This window comes from Balaenoptera ricei, chromosome 1, assembly GCF_028023285.1.
Source record: "Balaenoptera ricei isolate mBalRic1 chromosome 1, mBalRic1.hap2, whole genome shotgun sequence".
Taxonomy (NCBI): domain Eukaryota; kingdom Metazoa; phylum Chordata; class Mammalia; order Artiodactyla; family Balaenopteridae; genus Balaenoptera; species Balaenoptera ricei.
The window spans coordinates 169,135,755-169,158,249 of NC_082639.1; the positions used below are offsets into that span (position 1 = coordinate 169,135,755).

The 22,495-nt window shown below is 48.7% G+C and overlaps 1 protein-coding gene across 1 annotated transcript in view; it reads right to left on the reverse strand.

Annotated features, from left to right (window-relative positions):
- Positions 1-22,495, reverse strand: part of LOC132375988 (atypical kinase COQ8A, mitochondrial) — a 50,556-nt gene that overhangs the window by 19,614 nt on the left and 8,447 nt on the right. Inside the window, exons 2-3 of the mRNA XM_059941414.1 lie at positions 3,160-3,345; positions 102-509 (exon numbers count right to left, since the gene is read on the reverse strand). Coding sequence (XP_059797397.1) covers positions 102-509; positions 3,160-3,336 — 585 coding nt within the window. The 5' untranslated portion in view covers positions 3,337-3,345. The remainder of the gene's footprint in view (positions 1-101; positions 510-3,159; positions 3,346-22,495) is intronic.

Here is a 22,495-nt window from a genome sequence, read left to right on the forward strand (position 1 = left end):
TCCAGGCCACGGCACCCGAAGAACGTCCCCGAAGAGGGGGCCTGACCCCAGCAGCACTGAGCGAAGCGCCCCAGCCCCACTCGGGGGCCTCCTGCACGCACCATCTGCTTGTGCGGCTTGCTCTCGGGGCGGGCCTTGGCCTGCCGGGCCTTCTCAATGTCCTCAGCCGTCAGGCCCCCCACGGGGGACTGGTCCTGGTGGTAGAACCTTCGCCGCAGGCCCGTGGCAGAGGATGGGTCTCTGGGGTCTGCAAAGAGCCTCCCGTTCACCCTGCCCGTAGGGGAGGCGGCCTGGCCCCGGAGCCCGCCTTCCCTAAAGGGTCCGCTGGCAACATAGGCAGGAGCTGGGCCCTGGCTGCGGGCGTGATCCCAGGGCGGAGGGGACTGATCGGGGGAGGAGGCCGCAGACAACTCCTCGGAGGCGCCCTCGGCCCTCGGCCCTGAGAAGTGGAATTCTGCTTGCGGGTCGTCAAAGCTCTGGGCATAAGACTCTTCATGCTTCTCCTGACCCTGCAGGGAACAAACACCAACGTGAGAGAAGCAAGAGGCCAGCCAGGAGCCCCTCCCTGTGTGCATCCCCTTCTGGCCAGGACAGCACACCGGCGCGTCCCACCCTCTGACCCTCTGGAGGGCCCTACCATGTCACCCCCGTGGCCCGTGGCCAGTTCCGGAGGTGAGCAGCAGCCCAGGAGCCAGGAGGCCCAGACTCCAGCCCTGCTCCTGCCAGGGCTCTGCCGCGGGGGCCCAGGCAAGCCGGCCGCCCATGGTCCCTGAGCACCCGCTGGGTGCCCCGCCCAGACCAGGTCCCTGAGCACCTGCTGGGTGCCCCACCCAGACCAGGTCCCTGAGCACCCGCTGGGTACCCCGCCCAGACCAGGTCCCTGAGCACCTGCTGGGTGCCCCGCCCACACCAGGTGAGCGACCACTCTCCCGGCGGCAAGCTCCTCACCTGTAAATCCAGGCTAAAGAGAGGCTACCAGGGCTTTGGGGAAGGTGAACCAGGGCAAAAGATGGGGAAAGCTTTGAGAAGTAAGAGGACAGCCGAAGACCAGAGGAGGCGAGCGCAGCACACAGGGAGGGCCGCCCTGCCTCTCCAGGCCAGCGCCTTGCTGCAGACGCGGCTCCCGAGGGGCTCTCACCAGAGGGCTTGTCACTTCCAGGACCTGGCCTGGCTCTTCCAGGAGCAGGGGGGACAGGACAGGAGAGGAGGGGGAGAAAACACCATGTTTCCCCTGTAACAGTCGCCGAGACCTGAGCTTCAGGCCCAGGTTCTTTCCACTTTTGAACCCCTAGCGACCTGGAGAGAGTTCCTGACCCCTCTCTGCCACTTCCTCATCCGAAAAGAGGGCTCCCCGCAGTCACAGAGTTACGCGGGGCACAGACGGGGCCAGGGGAACAGGGCCGAGAAGGCTATAATTAGAACAGCACTGACTCCTGAAGGGAGGTCAGGGACCTGGATTCCCCGATTCCACTGAAATGGCCTCAGTGCGTGGAGTGCTGCCTGTAGGTTCTGCAGAAACAGCAGGAGACCCCAAAGCCTTCTCACTCTCAGCTCTGCAAGACACTGTGGGATCTAAGCAGATAAGACTTGCCCTCCAGAGAAAGGAACGAGACAGGCTGTTGCTCTCATCTCATAAGCGGCAAACGGAGGCCGAGAGAGCTGAAATAATCTGGTAAAGGCCCACCAGGCAGCCAACGGCGGAGCAGGTATCCCAAGCCAAGGCCTGCCCCGCGGGCCGCCCCGAGGCCGCCTGACAGCACCTGCCTCGGAGCAGAAATGAATTGTGTTTGGAATCAAGGGGCACCTGTCAAGATGGCCAGGGAAGCCCTGGAATGAAGGGGTCTGGGACAGGGTCCGAGAGCCACGTAACTCCTGTAGCTCCCACACTGGCCGCGGGCTCACCACTCCTTCTGCCCCACTACTCCAGCGCTGGCCGCCGGCCCTGCGTTACCATAAGCTGTTTATGTGGCAGCCAAGGGGCCTCAGTGTCTCAATGGGACCGGACTCAGTAAGTGTCTGCTGAATGAATACGCGAACAAATCCCTTGAGGAGCTAGAGAGAGAGAGGTTTCTGGAGCACCTGGCCCTCCGTCCCCTCACAGACAGGGGAGGAACCCACCTCTGAGTGTGCAGGGAGAGAATGGGAGCGCACTGGAGGCCCTCGCCCTGCTCGGCGCCTCCTTCGCGGTGGGGGACCGCCACTCCCTCCCACCTCCGAGGGGCTGTCCCAGGGCGTGGCCCTGCCTCTTCCAAGGACCGGGGCCAGGCCTGCCCGAGGGGAGCACAGGGGTGAGCGGGGAGCCTGGGTTCCCTCTCACCCTTCAGGGAGGCCTGCCCAGGCCTAGCGTGCTCCTCTCTCCTGGGCGGCCCCAGGGTGCTGGGCAACCTCACTTCCTGGATGCTCCACAGGCAAACACCCAACAGGAAGGCGATGGCTCCTCACTAGCGAAGGCACCAAATGAGGCTGCCAGGGCACAGCCCAGCCTCAGCAGAGAGAGAGGGCGGGTGGGGAGTCTGAGACTGGGAAGAGGACACAGGATTCCGGTCCTGTCAATCAGTAATCGCATCAAACTGCTTAGTCTCAGTTTCCCCATCTGAGAAAGGGGGGCAAGCACTTGGGTCTGCACCCCTCCCAGGACAGCGGTGAGGCTTGTAAGAGATCACAGGTGTGAACACCTCTGCAAGTTGAAGGTATCTGTGTAGAGAGAGAGACACAGTATCGCCACTGGACCCTTAGAGAGCATGAGGGGAGAGCTGGGAATCCTAACTCTGAGAATGACCAGAGGCCGGCGGGCTGGGATGTCCCACAGCCTGGAGGAGCGTGCGTGTCCTTGTCCAGAAGGTCAGAGCAGAAATGGGAGGAGTGCGGCAGCAGGGCACCCTTGCAGCACAGCACCCAACATACACATGCCCAGGCACACACATGCGTGCGCACGGCGCACGCGCACACTCGCGCCCCCTCCCCATGCCCTCAGACTGTCAGGAACAGGGGTGGGGACCATGCAGGTGATGACACGGTGGATGGCACTCTGCTGCAGCAGGCCATGTTGACAACCACGGCTCCAGCACTCGTTTTTGCTTAAAACCCTCCCCTTGGATGCTGAAACGTCAAGGCCCCCTCCCGCTGGCACCCACCCCCACTGCCAACTGGCCTCCTTACCTGCACCTGCCCCAAGACCATGCCGATCTGCTCTGCGGCCGTGGACTGCAGGGCCCTGGCCGCCATAATGAGCTCCCTGCCAAGGCCCAGGTGCTGCAGGTGGGTCTCCACGGCCGCCTGGGTCAGCTTGGCAAGGCCTTTGACCACCATGATGGTGTCCCCCAACATGGCAGCCATCCTTCAGGGCTGGAAGAGAGTGGGCCAAGTCAGGGTCGGGGCTCCACGCCTCACACAGGGTCGCACTCACACAGGCCACCTCTACCCCAAACTCTGGCTGTTTGGTTTTTCCACTGACCTCCCCTTCTGATCCAGGTTGACTGAGAGAAAAGAGAGGAAGGGCCCAGGGCTCAAGGTAAACTGAGTGACTCCCCACACTGCAGGGCGCCGATCAGAAAGAGAGAGTCCGTGGAGTCAGGGCTGTGCGCCCGACCATGTTTCCTCACCTGGGCCTCACAGCCACCTCGGGGCACAGACAAGTAAAGGGATTTGCCCAAAGTCTCTCAGCCACCAAGTGGCAGAACCAGGACTTGAATCTGGGTGTCCTGATTTAGTCCAGAGCTCTTCCCTCTGGACCAAAACCGTAGGTTGGGGAAGGAATGACACAGGAGGGAAGGGGGCAAGGCACAACCTCTGAAAGAATAACATAGCCCAAGGACATGACATAAACTGATTAGAACCAAATGGGCCCAAGATGTCAGAGAAGTCAACTTCCACTACACCTTGAGCCTCAGTATACGCTCACTGTAACACACCAGCAAGCTAAATGACACATCCACAGGCGCCACGACAGTTCCAAGGCCGACCATAAGGATGAAAGAGTGGGCCGTGGCCCAATTCCTGGAAATCCGCGCCCCTTCCCAAAATAGCTGGAATACTCCTCCCACTCGTTAGCTTATGAAATTACCCACCCCTATAAAAACTGACAACGCCATACCCTGGTGCCTTTCTCACCTTCCGAGATGGCCCACACTCTGTCTGTGGAGTGTGTTTCTCTCTAAATAAATCCACTTCTTACCTATCATTTTGTCTCTCACTGAATTCTTCCTGCCATGAGACAGCAAGAACCTGAGCTTCGGAGCCTGAACCAAGATGGAGTAGAAGGACGTGCGTTCACTCCCTCTTGTGAGAACACCAGAATCACAACTAGCTGCTGGACAATCATCGACAGGAAGACACTGGAACTCACCAAGAAAGATACCCCACATCCAAAGACAAAGGAGAAGCCACAATGAGACAGTAGGAGGGGTACAATCACAGTAAAATCAAATCCCATAACTGCTGGGTGGGTGACTCACAGACTGGAGAACACTTATACCACAGAAGTCCACCCACTGGAGTGAAGGTTCTGAGCCACACATAAGGCTTCCCAACCTGGGGGTCCAGCAATGGGAGGAGGAATTCCTAGAGAATCAGACTTTGAAGCCTAGTGGGATTTGATGCAGGACTTCGACAGGACTGGGGGGAACAGAGACTCCACTCTTGGAGGGCGCACACGAAGTAGTGTGCACATCGGGACCCAGGGGAAGGAGCAGTGACCCCAGGGGAGACTGAACCAGACCTGCCTGCTAGTGCTGGGGGTTCTCCTGCAGAGGCGGGGGGTGGCTGTGGCTCACCGTGGGGACAAGGACACTGGCAGCAGAAGTTCTGGGAAGTACTCCTTGGCCTGAGTCCTCTCAGAGTCGGCCATTAGCTCCACCAAAGAGCCCAGGTAGGCTCCAGTGTTGGGTTGCCTCAGGCCAAACAACCAACAGGGAGGGAACCCAGCCCCACCCATCAGCAGTCAAGCTGATTAAAGTTTTACTGAGCTCTGCCCATCAGAGCAACAGTCAGCTCTACCCACCACCCGTCCCTCCCATCAGGAAACTTGCATAAGCCTCTTAGATAACCTCATCCACCAGAGGGCAGACAGCAGAAACAAGAAGAACTACAATCCTGCAGCCTGTGGAACAAAAACCACATTCACAGAAAGAGAGACAAGATGAAAAGGCAGAGAACTATGTACCAGATGAAGGAACAAGATAAAACCCCAGAAAAACAACTAAATGAAGGGGAGATAGGCAACCTTCCAGAAAAAGAATTCAGAATAATGATAGTGAAGATGATCCAGGACCTCGGAAAAAGAATGGAGGCAAAGATCCAGAAGATGCAAGAAATGTTTAACAAAGACCTAGAAGAAGTAAAGAACAAACAAAGAGAGATGACCAATACAATAACTGAAATGAAAACTACACTAGAAGGAATCAATAGCAGAATAACTGAGGCAGAAGAACGGATAAGTGACCTGGAAGACAGAATGATGGAATTCACTGCTGGGGAACAGAATAAAGAAAAAAGAATGAAAAGAAATGAAGAAAGCCTAAGAGACCTCTGGGACAACATTAAACGCAACAACATTCACATTATAGGGGTCCCAGAAGGAGAAGAGAGAGAGAAAGGACCAGAGAAAATATCTCAAGAGATTATAGTCAAAAACTTCCCTAACATGGGAAAGGAAATAGCCACCCAAGTCCAGGAAGTGCAGAGAGTCCCATACAGGATAAACCCAAGGAGAAACACGCTGAGACACACAGTAATCAAAGTGGCAAAAATTAAAGACAAAGAAAAATTATTGAAAGCAGCAAGGGAAAAATGACAAATAACATACAAGGGAACTCCCATAAGGTTAACAGCTGATTTCTCAGCAGAAACTCTACAAGCCAGAAGGGAGTGGCATGATATACTTAAAGTGATGAAAGGGAAGAACCTACAACCAAGATTACTCTACCCAGCAAGGATCTCATTCAGATTCAATGGAGAAATCAAAAGCTTTACAGACAAGCAAAAGCTAAGAGAATTCAGTACCACCAAACCAGCTCTACAACAAATGCTAAAGGAACTTCTCTAAGTGGGAAACACAACAGAAGAAAAGGACGTACAAAAACAAACCCAAAACAATTAAGAAAATGGTCATAGGAACATATATATCGATAATTACCTTAAACGTGAATGGATTAAATGCTCCAACCAAAAGACACAGGCTTGCTGAATGGATACAAAAACAAGACCCATATATATGCTGTCTACAAGAGACCCACTTCAGACCTAGGGACACATACAGACTGAAAGTGAGGGGATGAAAAAAGATATTCCACGTGAATGGATATCAAAAGAAAGCTGGAGTAGCAATACTCGTATCAGATAAAATAGACTTTAAAATAAAGAATGTTACAAGAGACAAGGAAGGACACTACATAATGATCAAGGGATCAATCCAAGAAGAAGATATAACAATCATAAATATATATGCACCCAACAGAGGAGCACCTCAATACATAAGGCAACTGCTAACAGCTGTAAAACAGGGAATTGACAGTAACACAAAAATAGTGGGGGACTTTAACACCTCACTTACACCAATGGACAGATCATCCAGACAGAAAATTAATAAGGAAACACAAGCTTTAAATGACACAACAGACCAGATAGATTTAATTGATATTTATAGGACATTCCATCTAAGAACAGCAGATTACACTTTCTTCTCAAGTGTGCACGGAACATGCTCCAGGATACATCACATCTTGGGTCACAAATCAAGCCTCAGTAAATTTAAGAAAATTGAGATCATATCAAGCATCTTTTCTGACCACAACGCTATGAGATTAGAAATGATTTACAAGGGGAAAAACATATAAAACACAAACACATGGAGGCTAAACAATACGTTACTAAATAACCAAGAGATCACTGAAGAAATCAAAGAGGAAATCAAAAAATACCTAGAGACAAATGACAATGAAAACACGACAATCCAAAACCTATGGGATGCAGCAAAAGCAGTTCTAAGAGGGAAGTTTATAGCTATACAAGCCTACCTCAAGAAACAAGCAAAATCTCAAATAAATAATCTAACGTTACACCTAAAGGAACTAGAGAAAGAAGAACAAACAAAACCTAAAGTTAGCAGAAGGAAAGAAATCATAAAGATCAGAGCAGAAATAAATGAAATAGAAACAAAGAAAACAACAGCAAAAATCAATAAAACTAAAAGCTGGTTCTTTGAGAAGATAAACAAAATTGATAAACCATTAGCCAGACTCATCAAGAAAAAGAGGGAGAGGACTCAAATCGATAAAATCAGAAATGAAAAAGGAGAAGTTACAACAGACACCGCAGAAATACAAAGCATCCTAAGAGACTACTACAAGTAACTCTATGCCAATAAAATGGACAACCTGGAAGAAATGGACAAATTCTTAGAAAGGTATAACCTTCCAAGACTGAACCAGGAAGAAACAGAAAATATGAACAGACCAATCCCAAGTAATGAAATTGAAACTGTGATTAAAAATCTTCCAACAAACAAAAGTCCAGGACCAGATGGCTTCACAGGTGAATTCTATCAAACATTTAGAGAAGAGCTAACACCTATCCTTCTCAAACTCTTCCAAAAAATTGCAGAGGAAGGAACACTCCCAAACTCATTCTATGAGGCCACCATCACCCTGATACCAAAACCAGACAAAGACACTACAAAAAAAGAAAATTACAGACCAATATCACTGATGAATATAGATGCAAAAATCCTCAACAAAATACGAGCAAACAGAATCCAACAACACATTAAAAGGATCATACACCATGATCAAGTGGGATTTATCCCAGGGATGCAAAGATTCTTCAATATACGCAGATCAATCAATGTGATACACCATATTAACAAACTGAAGAAGAAAAATCATATGATCATCTCAATAGATGCAGAAAAAACTTTTGACAAAATTCAACACCCATTTCTGATAAAAACTCTCCAGAAAGTGGGCATAGAGGGAACCTACCTCAACATAATAAAGGCCATATATGACAAACCCACAGCAAATATCATTCTCAATGGTGAAAAACTGAAAGCATTTCCTCTAAGATCAGGAACAAGACAAGGATGTCCACTCTCACCGCTATTATTCAACATAGTTTTGGAAGTCCTAGCCTCGGCAACCAGAGAAGAAAAAGAAATAAAAGGAATACAAATTGGAAAAGAAGAAGTAAAACTGTCACTGTTTGCAGATGACATGATACTATACATAGAGAATCCTAAAGATACCACCAGAAAACTACTAGAGCTAATCAATGAATTTGGTAAAGTTGCAGGATACAAAATTAATGCACAGAAATCTCTTGAATTCCTATACACTAATGATGAAAAATCTGAAAGAGAAATTAAGGAAACACTCCCATTTATCATCGCAACAGAAAGAATAAAATACCTACAAATAAACCTACCTAGGGAGACAAAAGACCTGTATGCAGAAAACTATAAGACACTGATGAATGAAATTAAAGATGATACCAACAGATGGAGAGATATACCATGTTCTTGGATAGGAAGAATCAATATTGTGAAAATGACTATACTACCCAAAGCAATCTACAGATTCAATGCAATCCCTATTAAATTACCAATGGCATTTTTTACAGAACTAGAACAAAAAATCTTAAAATTTGTACGGAGGGCTTCCCTGGTGGCGCAGTGGTTGAGAATCTGCCTGCCAATGCAGGGGACACGGGTTCGAGCCCTGGTCTGGGAAGATCCCACATGCCACGGAGCAACTAGGCCCGTGAACCACAATTAAGGAGCCTGCACATCTGGAGCCTGTGCTCCACAACAAGAGAGGCCGCGATAATGAGAGGCCTGCGCACCGCGATGAAGAGTGGCCCCCACTTGCCGCAACTAGAGAAAGCCCTCGCACAGAAACGAAAACCCAACACAGCCATAAATAATAAATAAATAAATAAATAAATTTTTTTTAAAAAGACAAAACTGTAGTTCCCAGAGGCTCTCATTATAAAAAATAAAAAATAAAAAAATTTGTATGGAGACACAAAAGACCCCGAATAGCCAAAGCAGTCTTGAAGGAAAAAAACAGAGCTGGAGGAATCAGACTCCCTGACTTCAGACTATACTACAAAGCTACAGTAATCAAGACAATATGGTACTGGCACAAAAACAGAAACATAGATCAATGGAACAAGATTGAAAGCCCAGAGGTAAACCCACGCACCTATGGTCAACTAATCTATGACAAAGGAGGCAAGGATATACAATGGAGAAAAGATAGTCTCTTCAATAAGTGGTGCTGGGAAAACTGGACAGCTACATGTAAAAGAATGAATTAGAACACTCCCTAACACCATACACAAAAATAAACTCAAAATGGATTAGAGAGCTAAATTTAAGACCAGACACTATAAAACTCTTAGAGGAAAACATAGGAAGAACACTCTTTGACATAAATCACAGCAAGATCTTTTTTGATCCACCTCCTAGAGTAATGGAAATAAAAACAAAAATAAACAAATGGGCCCTAATGAAACTTAAAAGCTTTTGCACAGCAAAGGAAACCATAAACAAGACGAAAAGACAACCATCAGAATGGGAGAAAATATTTGCAAACCAATCAACGGACAAAGGATTAATCTCCAAAATATATAAACAGCTCATGCAGCTCAATATCAAAAAAACAAACAACCCAATCCAAAAATGGGCAGAAGACCTAAATAGACATTTCTCCAAAGAAGAGATACAGATGGCCAAGAAGCACATGAAAAGCTGCTCAACGTCACTAATTATTAGGGAAATGTAAATCAAAACTACAATGAGGTATCACCTCACACCAGTTAGAATGGGTTTCATCCAAAAATCTACAAACAACAAATGCTGGAGAGGGTGTGGAGAAAAGGGAACCCTCTTGCACTGTTGGTGGGAATGTAAATTGATACAGCCACTATGGAGAACAGTATGGAGGTTCCTTAAAAATCTAAAAATAGAACAGCCATATGATCCAGCAATCCCACTACTGGGCATATACCCAGAGAAAACCATAATTCAAAAAGACACATGCACCCCAATGTTCATTGCAGCACTATTTACAATAGCCAGGTCATGGAAGCAACCTAAATGCCCATCGACAGATGAACGGATAAAGAAGATGTGGTACATATATACAATGGAATATTACTCAGCCATAAAAAGGAACGAAATTGGGTCATTTGTAGAGACGTGGATGGACCTAGAGACTGTCATACAGAGTGAAGTAAGTCAGAAAGAGAAAAACAAATATCTTATATTAACGCATATATGTGGAACCTAGAAAAATGGTACAGATGAACAGGTTTGCAGGGCAGAAATTGAGATACAGATGTAGAGGACAAACGTATGGACACCAAGGGGGGAAAGCAGCAGGGGTTGTGGGTGGTGGTGGGATGAATTGGGTGATTGGGATTGACAGGTATACACTGATGTGTATAAAATCAATGACTAATAAGAACCTGCTGTATAAAAAAAAAAGAAAAGATTTCCCCCTGAAAACCAACAGGGAGATCGTTCAGTATATAAAAGGATTTAAAGCGAAAAAATAAAATAAAATAGGTAAACAACAACAAAAAGAACCTGAGCTTCATTAAGTCCTGAAACCAGGTGTGTGATCTCAGTTGGAAGACTGTGGGTTTTGGCTGGGTTCGAGTCCCGGCCGCATGCGTTCAAGTCCCAATCAGGGTTTTGACCAGGTATGAGTCCTGGCCACATGGGTTCAAGTCCCAGTCTGGGTTTAGGCTGGGTTCGAGTCCTGGCACCTGGGTTCAAGTCCCAATCTGAGGTGCACGGTTTCAGGAACACCTGCTCCGGAAGCAGTTCCCTGCAGGGACCCAGGGGCCCCAAGCCCAACTCCTCAGGGACTGCCTGTCCCTGCCCAGCCACTCTTGCTCTGCCCAATGAAGCCTCTGACAGACACCCACCAAGGGACAGCCAGAGCCCCTCCCCACCCTCAGACTCAACTCTTCCCCAAGCCAGTGTTTTCAAACTGCAGTCCAGACCACAGGGCAATGCACTTGGAAAATCCTAACCAGCATTAAAAACAACACCAACATGATGTCGGACAGGGAAGCATCAGGGCACACTGCGGGCAGGACTGGGGCTGAAACCTGGTTCCCCTCCACGTGCGCATGCGCTGCTCTCTTCTTTCTGCTGGGCCACAGCGTAAAACGTGTTTATGTCAGGGTCAAAGAAGTGGAAAGCCAGAGTACACAGGGTGCCTCACAGGGTTGGGTGTGTGCTGGCAATCTCCCAAGCACTTCTCAAGACCTACCTGGAGCTGTGTGCTGGGAGGGATAAGATAAGGTAAAATAAGGTGGCTGAACAAAAAAACAAAAAGGAAAGGAGCAGGAGAACCCAGAGTGGGGAGGGAGCACTCTGGCCAGGGGGCAGGGAGGAGCTGGGATCTGCCAGGAGTCTCAGAGATAAGATAAGAGGAGCAGGTGTGGAAGGCACAGCAGGCAGGAGACCTGCACAAACAAACCTGTGTGCAAATGCATGGAGGCTGACTTGAGAAGGGCCTGAATCAACAGAAGCACAGACAGGAAGGTCAGGCAAGAGCACTGACAAGGATCTGAACCAGAACTCTCGTGCCTTCCAAAGACCTCAGGCTCGCTCCCACCTGCCCTTCATGGGGAATCAGCCCCAGTCAGTCCAAAGACTCCTGCCCAGATCCGCTCCGCTCCTGAGCATGGGACACAGCTACTTTTATTTAAAAGGAGAGCTGTAGTGATAGCCAGAGAAACCCACGAATGCGCAGGAGCCTAGAAAGTTAAGATGACCCACCATAACCTGCCCTCAAAGAACCCTTCACCTTCATAGGAAAGCAGCTCCCAGGCACTGGGCTGGGGTGCTTTTCATACTTCATCTCCTTTTAATCTTTATAAACAACCTAAATGACATGGATGTTATTGCCCCCATTTCACAAAGGAGAAAACCAAAGTCAGAGAGCTTAACTAACTGGCTGAGGTCATTCAGCTCCTGAACGGTGGCCCTGGGATCTGATACCTGCCCTCCGCTGCTCTGTGCCCACCACACCACACTGCTTCCCCAAACGCTCGGTCCACCAACTCCAAGGCACCCCCACAGGGACAGGGTACTGATTAGACACAAGTGGACCTCCTGTACCCTAATCAAAGCCAAGGAGCTTTTTGGAAGGTGACCACACTCTTGAAGGAGACAGGAGAGAGAAGGGGGAGCTAGCCCTGCCCATCACCTGGTGCTATTTCACACCCTGGGCTCCACTCTGGGCTCCTGCACCTTATGGCAGTAAACAAGTGTGAGCCCCATAGACCAAATGTCTAGGACTGGGAAAACAGCATGTAATCAGAGCTCAAATGCAGCTGGTGCCAGCTCTCAACCGCTCCCCTGCCCCCTGGCCCCGGACACACACAGACACATTTCACTCTTGAGGAAAGAGGTTTTTGAAAGAGACATCAGGGACATGCAATGGCAGAGGCCAGGGCCCCAGCTCCATCTGTTCAGAAAGACCCTTGCTGGTGGACCATCCACCATACCCCACTGCCCCAGGGGTCCCCAGAAACAGGCTTTCCCCTTGCTCACCTCTAAATCCAATCCAGATAACCAAGGCCACCGTCTCCCATAAGCCACAAGCCTGGATAATTTCAAAACCTTCCCTTGTCTGGTAACTGATATAAGACCCATTTAACTCAGACTTTGTTTTCAGGCTTAAAACTAATTCTGCCTAAATTTCTCACCCAAGTTATCATACCCACAAACTAAAGTTTCACTAGCGCAAAGCTGATACGTGATTTTTTTGGCCAGTTTCCCCTGCCCTAGCTCTGCAGTTCAATGTGAAATACCCACTTCTGGTCCTGCACTCTGCAGATGTAGGTCTGGAACCCACCAGAGTCCAGTCCTAACTTTTCCGGTCTCTAAGTATGTCAGCTCTGAGCATAGTTCTGTGATGGGCCAGGATTACACCTACTTTATGACGATGATTTTTTTTAAATTCCAAAGAGGAAACAGTGTTAAATAAACTGACCAAGTGTTTTATTAAATTCCTGCATTTGAGACATATGAGTAATAATGGTCTCCTGCAGTATTTTCCTAACTTTTTTAGTTCACATATCCCACTTTCAAAGTGGAAAATAAATACGTCATCTTTAAAAAGTACACATTAAAAATTAATTAGCTATGCCTTTCTTCCTGCCTGAACGGCTGTGTCCTCATACCGGAGAACTTTCCATGGGTTCCCGTCTCACCCGGCACAGCGAGCGCCGTCGTGGAGGAGGAGGACGAGAGCCAGCTCCCTGGGAAGACAGGCTCCATCCACATGGAAATGACATCACGGAAAGCTACCATCCCGCCACTATGGGGCAGTCCCTCCCCTTCTCACATGAACAGATGCTCATAAACAGTCTGTCGTCGTGAGCAGATTCACAGGTGGATGCACATTTCAAAACCGCAGCCCGTGCCAGCCCCCTTAAGGATTATTTATCTCATGTTCAAGGGACGCTGTCCCCAAACCTCCCCACATGCTGCTCTGCTGGGTACAAAGTGACCTGAGTCAATACCAGGTATTTTTTCGCAAAGGAGTGCCTACCCTCAAGGAGCAGGGGTGGGAAGGCGAACAACTGCCAGAGGAAATACCTTTCCAGAACTTTGTTCACCTCCTGGTTTTCAAAAATTGGCTCTCATAAACCCTACTTCTAATGCACCAGAATCCCAACGTGACTCAGAATTCAGCTGTCCTGAATGGTGGGGCAAACCCCCCAACAGGAATGCACAAGCGCCAGGCACTCAGCTACACCAGCAGGCATTTTCATCAGGACCTTAAGTAAATGAAATCAAAAGCCCCCAAAATACATTAACCACAAGTTTAAAATCTTATCCTCACCACGATTTCATCTACAAGTATTAGAGGCCTCACCCACCCCGCTTCACCCTGCTGGTCCCTGAATGGGTTTCCGGGACCTCACGGAGGAGCAATACGGGGATGGAGGGCGCATTCAGGCTCTTCGCCCACTTGCCCTAGAAGGCCTGGGCACCGCCCGGTCTCCTCTGAGCGAGCTCCAATGGATACGGCGGTGAGAGTGGAGGCCAGGCACTCACATTTGAGAGTGCCCACTAGGTACCAGCACCAAAATAGTCATTTGGTCAATTCTTTGAACACACGTTCACTGACGTCTCCCCCCCCCAGTGCTCTGGGTTAGTCTGTGCAGGTTCTGGGATGAACCTGCCCTTGGCCCTGGGGTGCTCACAGCTGCAGGAGCATGCAGGCACATCTATAACGGGCACAGACACCACGGAGATGGCCAGAGGCCAACTGAGGCTGACACATGGCGATCAGGTGCAGAGGAGGCAGCTGAGCAGTGGCAACGCCGGGGAGGCTGGACGGCTCAGCCACTGCCGCCACATGTGCTGCCTGCCTCTTCACCCTCCGCAGCAAGGGGGGGCTTCAGGTGGCTCACCAGGCCCCTTTTCCAGTCCTAACATGCTAAAGCGCTATAAAGGAAGTGAGCAAAGTTGTTGTCTAGAGAGAGAAAGAACTGGAATAAATACAGCTCACCACTCCCCAGGGACAGAGGCTGAGAAAGCAGCACAGCCAGTGTCCCCTGACATGAGTCCTCAAGCTCCAAGAGGAAATTTTCCTGCTGAACCCTCACTCTCTGACCTTCCCAAAGAGCTTTCTGAGATACCATTTCATTCATGTTGAAACTCAGACTCAGAGACTCCATTAGCTGGAAATTATCTGGGGTATGAGGACCTTCAAATCTAGTCTCCAAAACTAAAAAAAAAAAACAAACAAAAAAACCACCAAGTGATGCCTACCTGGCCAGATGCAATAAGATATATCAGCAGCAATAAGTTGTGTTCTTTTTAAAAATATATGGGAATTCCCTGGTGGTCCAGTGGTTAGGACTTAGCACTTTCACTGCAGTGGCCCAGGTTCAAGCCCTGGTCGGGGAACTAAGATCCTGCAAGCCGTGTGGCACGGCCAAAAATAAATAAATAATTACATACATACATACATACATAAAACAGGCAATCCTGACAAGCATTAAGCAAATGAAGGCATCATAAACCTTTCCACCAGGACCCACATAGGGGAATTTTATTTGGGGGGGAGGGTTCCCGTATGCACCCCCAAGCCCCTCCCTTCACAGCCAGAACTCACCATCTGTCGCTTGTCTCTTCTCACGAGGTGACAATAAGCCAGGGACAGTGCATGAATTTACTAAGCCACTGTTCAACCCCCTTCGTAAGTATAAAGTGTGACAAGGCAGACCAGCTCCCATCCAAGCAAAGCCAGAGTGTCTATACCTCCAAAGCCAGCACGCCCTCCTCTTGTCTCTTCCCATCCTGAGCTGCCCCAGAAGCCACGGGATGACTGGTGTAAGGACCCAAAAGCAAGCTGCACAGCAAGCCCTTTGTCTTGGGGAGGGTGTGAGAAGCTCACTGAAAAGCCTTCTCCTGAGCAGCGTTCATCCTGCAGCTGCTGCGTGCACATCACCCAATGGCTCACAGGCATCAAGCTCGGCATGTCCAGAACTGACCTCACCCCCCTCACCCCGCCCACCCCATGCTCCCCGTCCTGAGCACTGCGACCACCCCCCACTTCTCTCCAACCCTTCCCACCTCCCCTAGTCCCCCAGGGTGCTCCCAGCTGGGCAACCGCAGCAGCCCCTAACTGGCCTCTCTGGCCCCCGCCTTGCACAGGAACGCATGTCTTTCCTCCTCACCAGATCCCAACTCAAACAGCACCTCTTCTGGGATGCCCTCCCCAACATGTCCCATCCCTAAAGCCCATCCATGTCCCCCCACGGCTCCCTGTTCTTTCCCCAAGGTAGCAGTGACCATGCTCTAAACCTGCCTATGTACCTGTCTTTCCGCCACACTGGGCTGTCAGCCAGAGGAGGGCACAGACCACATCTGTTGTCCCCTCTCTGTATCTCCAGCAACTAGCACCGTGCTTGACACAGAGCAGACAGAAATGAACTCAGCTGGTCCCCCCAAGGTTTAAGAAAGCCTGCCATTTCTGGAACTGACTCACACCTGCTTGCATTTTTTAATCTATATATGGAATCAAAGGTCTCTTAGGAGCCTAGTCTGAGGTAGGGTTCTCAGGCTTTAGTGGGCATCAGAATCACTCGGGAGACTTGCTAAAACACAGACTGCTGTACCGCCGCCCCGGGTTTCTGATTCTATAGGTCTTAGATGGGGCCTGGAAAACTATATTTCTAACAAATTCCCACCTGCTGCTGCTGGTGGTCCTAGAAACGTACCTTAAGAACCTTGTTCTGGAGGAAGAGGGGAAAATGGAACACAGGTGGCCCAAGCCCAAGGTCAGGCAGGAAGTCTAAACAGAGATCCTTTCCTAAAAGTTTCTCCCTGTTACTCCCTCCCCAAAAGTCTGGCTTTGTCCTTAAGTGGAAACCTTCCACCTGCCCCTTCCTTTCCCACTATTCCCTCAAGAAACGAAAAAGAACATCAGAAATGAATGGGCTTAAAGACAATGACCCACAGAACCAGCCACCAACGGAATCTCAAGATTGTCACTTTAGTACTCCCAGGAAAGAACTGTTTAATGATATCCGGGAGGCCTCAGGGCGGGGGCTCACAGGTGGCCCTCTGCCCCCTCCCAGCCAAGGACAATCTTTTTACTTTGGGCGTGAACAGTCTGTGTGGACACTGGAAAGTTCCTTTACATTCTTGAAATTTTTCTTTTTTTCTTTTCCTCTTAGAAAAAGGAAATACAGTCAACTGTTTCCTCCAAGGACTCAGAAGAGTATATGTGTTAGGGGAAAGACTTAGACTTCTGAACCAAAAATCCATGAATTTCTTTAGATGTGCCCTTCGCCTCAGCCTTTAAAATCACACCCCAGGGCCCATCACTCAAATATCTCAGGCACTCCAGGCTTCTACATAGTGAGGTCTGGCTTCAGGGTCCATCTGGCAGCAGGTTCAGAAATATCCTAATACATATCAATTTTCAAAGGCAACTAAAAACATGAAGAAGAACCCAGGGGAAGATATAGAGAAAAAGAGCCTCTGCCCCCACTCAAACCCCACCTCATACCCTCCCCCTCCCCTGTCAGTCAGCCCCAGCCAGGCCTGGCGAGTCAACCTTCTACGGTGAGAGACAGGCCACTAGGGTCACTCATTCCCCACAGCTGCAAGTCACCTCTGGAATGCCCCAAAGCTGCATGTCTACCACTAAAGTCCCCTTTCCCTGTCTCCTTCCCAGGCCATCCTGCCTGATAGTTCTCTAAGCATCCAGCCAAATTCTGTCAAACTGCATTTCCTTAACAGTGGATGTGTGATAATGCAGCCACAAGAATGTAAATCACAACACTGTCTAAGACTGGCTACGTAAATAGTGGTGCACCCATTAGACGCACTGCTACACAGCCATCTACACTGACACTGTGAAAGGTATTTATTGACAAATAAGAAAGTTTACTATATATTCCCATGTAGGAAAAACGCAGGTTACAAAACAGTATTATCCTTTATTTTGGAGGGAGGGAGGGAGGAAGGCAAGAAGGGATGGAGGGAGACGGATGATAGAAACAGAGCATGCAAAACAGGAACACTGGTTTTCTCTGGGTGGTAGAGTGATAGATTCTTATTACTTAACTTCCTAAAATTTTCTACAAAGAACATGTACTACTTTTATAACAGAAAATAAGTTATGTAAAAATAATCTTAAATATCTGTTGTTAAAATAAAAAAATAAAAGCAAGCACACAAAGGTGTGATTTAAAGAAACTATCCCACATCCCTGAAGCGTTTGTCCTGGGCGGGATGGGCAGAGGGTCAGATAGCAAATCAGAATGCTATAAATACTACCTCTCTACACCCTTTAGCCACTGTCCTTCATCAGCAAACAACTGCCCCTGACAGGCCACCAGGAAGGTGGAACACGGCCGCCCCACTTTTGGGAAAGAGGCTCAACTGCCCTTCTCAGAAAGTGGTGAGAAAACCACTTGACAGAGGCAGGTCTAATGCTGGCCCCTGTGTTAAAAGATAGAAATAATTAACGGTACTTTCCCCCAAAGAGGATCCTAGTTTAGAATAATGTAGTAAGTGCAACGATCACATTTTTCTGAACCAAAAGTTAAGACATGTATGGGTTGGCAAAAAATTTGTTTGGGTTTTTCCGTAACATGACTGGTGCCCTTTTAGATCAGGGGTCAGCAAACCATGGGGCCAAATGCAGCCCTGCTGCCTGTTTTTGTAAATAAGCATTTACTGGAACTCAGCCTTGCTCATTCATTTAGGTATTGGAAACAGCTCATTCATTTACATATGCATTATCTATGGCTGTTTGGGGTTTTTGGGTTTGGTTTGATTTGGTTCTAAGCTATAACAGCACGGTTAAGCAGTTGCAAGTGAGAACTATGGCCCACAAAGCCTAAAATATTTCCTATCCAACTCTTTTTTTTTTTTTTTTTCTATCTGGCTCTTCAAGGAAAATTTGTTGACCCTTATTCTAGGACAACAGTGTAAAATGTAACCACAACTGTCCCAGGAAATCTGGAAAGGTCACTAGAGTTATATCAGAGCAGCCCAACAAGGCTGGTGTTGGGGCGAGGACCCCCCCCCCATTACAGCTCTGCTCCTGACCCCAGAAGATGGGTACCTCACCAGGCACAGAGCTGCCCACCACCCAGAGGCCCTAGGGACAAAGGGAGGGCTCTGTGGTGACCACCTTTTACTGGGTCACCCAGAACAGGGCAGCCGAGTTCTGGGGGGGTGGGGGGGCGGCGGCGGCAGTTGGAGGGGAGACACAGGCAGACACGATGTCCACTACTGTGGGGCTGGACGGCCTCCTGCCCTGGTCCAGGCAGCTCACCACAGACCCCACACGGGTCTGAAGCCACAGCCCTTGGGTGGCACAGCAGAATTGTGCCCCATAAGGAAAGGAGCTCGTTTCTGGGCCTCAAGCTGTCTCCTGGGCTAAGGACTTCATGTTCCTCCAAAAACCATTTCTGGACTATTGGGATTTTTCTTGGAACCATTTAAAAAGTATACACTCTTATGCCAACACACTCAAGAGCTTGTTGAATAGCAGGCACTCTGACATTCTCCTCCAATGAATTTCACCAGTTCCCCAAACATTTTTATTCTGTGAGAAGCAGAAAACCAGCACAATGTGATGATAACTATATTTAGCTATTATTTACTGGGAGTTTATTATATGCCAGGCTGTGTGCTAAGTGTTCTATGTGTATTACCTCACTCATTTTTAACAGGTAAGTACTATTATTTTGCCCATTTTACAGATGAAGGAACTAAGGCACAGAGAGGTTAACTAAACTTGCCCAAAGTCACACAACAAATAACAAGTAGAGCTAGAACTCGAATCTATCATGGCTCAGGAGCCAGGCAACCATTTAACAGATAAAAGGAGAAAACAAGTAAGAGTGTGTTTTGATGTCCTAGACTGCAAGCCTCCATTCTCCACCCAATGGGTGATTAAGAAGACATTCTTAGGGGCTTCCCTGGTGGCGCAGTGGTTAAGAATCCGTCTGCCAATGCAGGGGACACGGGTTCGAGCCCTGGTCCGGGAAGATCCCACATGCTGCGGAGCAACTAAGCCCGTGCACCACAACTACTGAGCCCACGCGCCTCTAGAGCCCGTGCTCTGCATCAAGAGAAGCCACCACAATGAGAAGCCTGCGCACCGCAATGAAGAGTAGCCCCCGCTCGTCGCAACTAGAGAAAGCCCGTGTGCAGCAACAAAGACACAACTCAGCCAAAAATAAATAAATAAATAGATAGATTTATTAAAAAAAAAAAAAAAAGAAGAAGAAGACATTCTTAGGATTCCCTGGTGTGTTGCCCCAAGGTGGGCACTGGGCTGGGGCCAGGGAGGAGGAGATAATAAAGCAGCAGAAGGAGAAGTTCCAGCCTCTAATGATAATCCAGAGAGAAACCCAATGCTGTGTATGAACCTGCACGGGCCCGGGAATCCAAAGCACAGGTGAGTAGCACAGAGGGTCCCAGGTGGTCTTTCCTCCCACTGGGGAGCAAACGTAACTGATTACAAATACCAACCTGCCAACCACGGGGTCCTGAGGGCAATTTCATTTTCTGACCAAAAACCCACCAAAGTTTTCTGCTTAAAACATTAAAAAAGATTTCGTTCAGGAAGTGATACTGATGAAGCAGTCAAGATGCTCTGGAGTTGGGCGTCCCAGGTTCAAATCCTGACTCTGCTGCTGACCTAAGTAGTCATTTAAGCTCATCTTTGCAACTCAGTTTCCCTCCTCTGTTCTCAAGAGGAGTGGGTTAGATAATCCATATAACAGTACTTAGAACCCCAAGTGCCTGGCACACAGTAGGTGCTCAAAACCATTAGCCGACATGATTAAGACCACACGGACACTCTGGAAGGACTCACCAAGTCACTCAGGCTTGGTGAGACCAGAGGGAGCACAAATGAGACCAGTGTGGACAACCCTCTTACTGATTTATACCCCCAGCACCCGGGCTGGGTACAGTACCAGATCTGACTCGGGGAGGGCAGACTCGCCCTCTCTCGGGGGCCAGGGAGGCTTATTCAGCTGTGGTGTGAGGCATCATTCAGGAGAGGTGGTCTGGTGTGCTGGCGGCCTGCTTGGGAGTGCCTAGGACAGCCAGGACATAAATACCGCTGGTAATCCTCACCACGGTCAATACCACTCTCAGAGGAGATAATAGCACAGGAGGCTTTCGCCAGGTAAGCACAGGCTTTCAACAGTGCTGGGGAACCCCTCTGACCCCCACAAGTTCCCTGTCTCCAAGCTACAGCCCATCTGCTGCCAGATTAACCTTCTCCAAATCCATTTTCATCATGTTAACCCCTGGCTCAAATGGCTCGTAGTTTTCTACAGAATAAGCTCCAAACTCCTAAGCCTGAGGTTGGAGGCCGAAGTCAGGACCCAGGCCTCCCGTCCAGCCTCCACTTACACCTGTGCCATGTAAGCGTTGCTCCAATTCCTTCCCTCTCACACCAAGCCCTTCATCCCTGCACTTCTAAAACTGAATGAGGCCAGCCTCCGGGCGTGTGCATCAGCTCCGCTCCGCCCAGCCAGGCCACTCCAGGCCTGTCCCTGAACCTGTTTCCTATAATCTGTCTCCTCACCTGGATATTACGACAGCATAAGTTCTTATTATGTCCAATCTAAATAAGAGAGGCAGAAGTACTTTGAAATGTATGAACATGTCATACATATTCAAGGACACATTTCTAATCAGGCCCTAATTTACTCTTGGCTCTTATGATTTTGTCTTCCCATTAGCTGATGTAAATTTTCCAGTGCTGGTCAGATTCTGCCCCGTTTTGTAAGTTATCTTTGGCACACACAAGTCTTTCCAATAATAAGACCCTTGTGGGGAGGCTCACATCTCACACACCTCTGACTCTTTCCTCACCTACCTCCACACACGGACCCTGACCACACAAATACAAGTGTCATCTGCACTGTCACACAGGTAGGTGAATAAGAACCCTGGTGGGGAACCCTGGAGCTGTAGTTGAGGAGTTTATCTTAAACTAAAATCAGATATTTAAGGGGTTGTGTTTAAATCTGGCCAAAATACTGTGGGTGGCTTTGGGAGGCTGACTGATGGCCCCCCAGAGATGTTCACACCCTAATCCCCAGAACCTGTGACTATGTTCTCTTATGTGGCAACAAAAGGGACTGCTGAAAGTGTGATTACGTTACAGATCTTGAGATGGGGGGATTATCCACCTGGGCCCAATGTAATCAAGGGTCTTTATGGGAGAGAGAGAGGCAGGAGGATCTGAGTCAGAAGAGGGAGATGTGAGAAAGGCAGAGGTCGGAGTGATGCAGTTGTGAGGAAGGAACCACGGCCAAGGATGCAAGCAGCCCCGAGAGGCTGGAAAGGCAAGGGGAGGGGCTCTGCCCTTGAGCCTCCGGAGAGAATCTGCCCTGCTGACTCCTTGATTTTAGCCAGGTGATACCCATTTCAGACTTCTGACTTCCAGAACTGTAAAATAATAAATTTGTGGTGTTTTAAGTCATTGAATTTGTGGTAATTTGTTATAGCAGCAATAGGAAACTAATGCAGTGGCTATTTTTAAAAGATACATCATTGTGTTGGGAAGAGGGGCGATATTCTAGAATAATTTCCAGATCATTCATCTAAAATACCTTAGTTTAGTCACTCCACAAGTGGTACTGAGTGCCAGCTAAGTGCCAGGTGCTGCGGTAGTTTCTGGCATATCCCATGGGCAGCTCAAGACACATTCTTGTTCTGATGACAGAGTCCTGCCTGCTTTCAGTATAAGCATGCCCCATTTGTCCACCAGCCTCTTTCCCAGGCTCGGTTCCACACTGAAACCGTTATGGAGCACTTACATTACATGCCAGGCACTGTGCACAGCCTGGGGTACCGCAACGTCCAAGTAAGAGCCTGCACCCCTCAAAATGCTCCTCATCAGTTCTTACATTCTTAATCTTTCAAAACACTTTCACTTCGGATTAAATATTTCAGTGAAATAGTATTAATAAC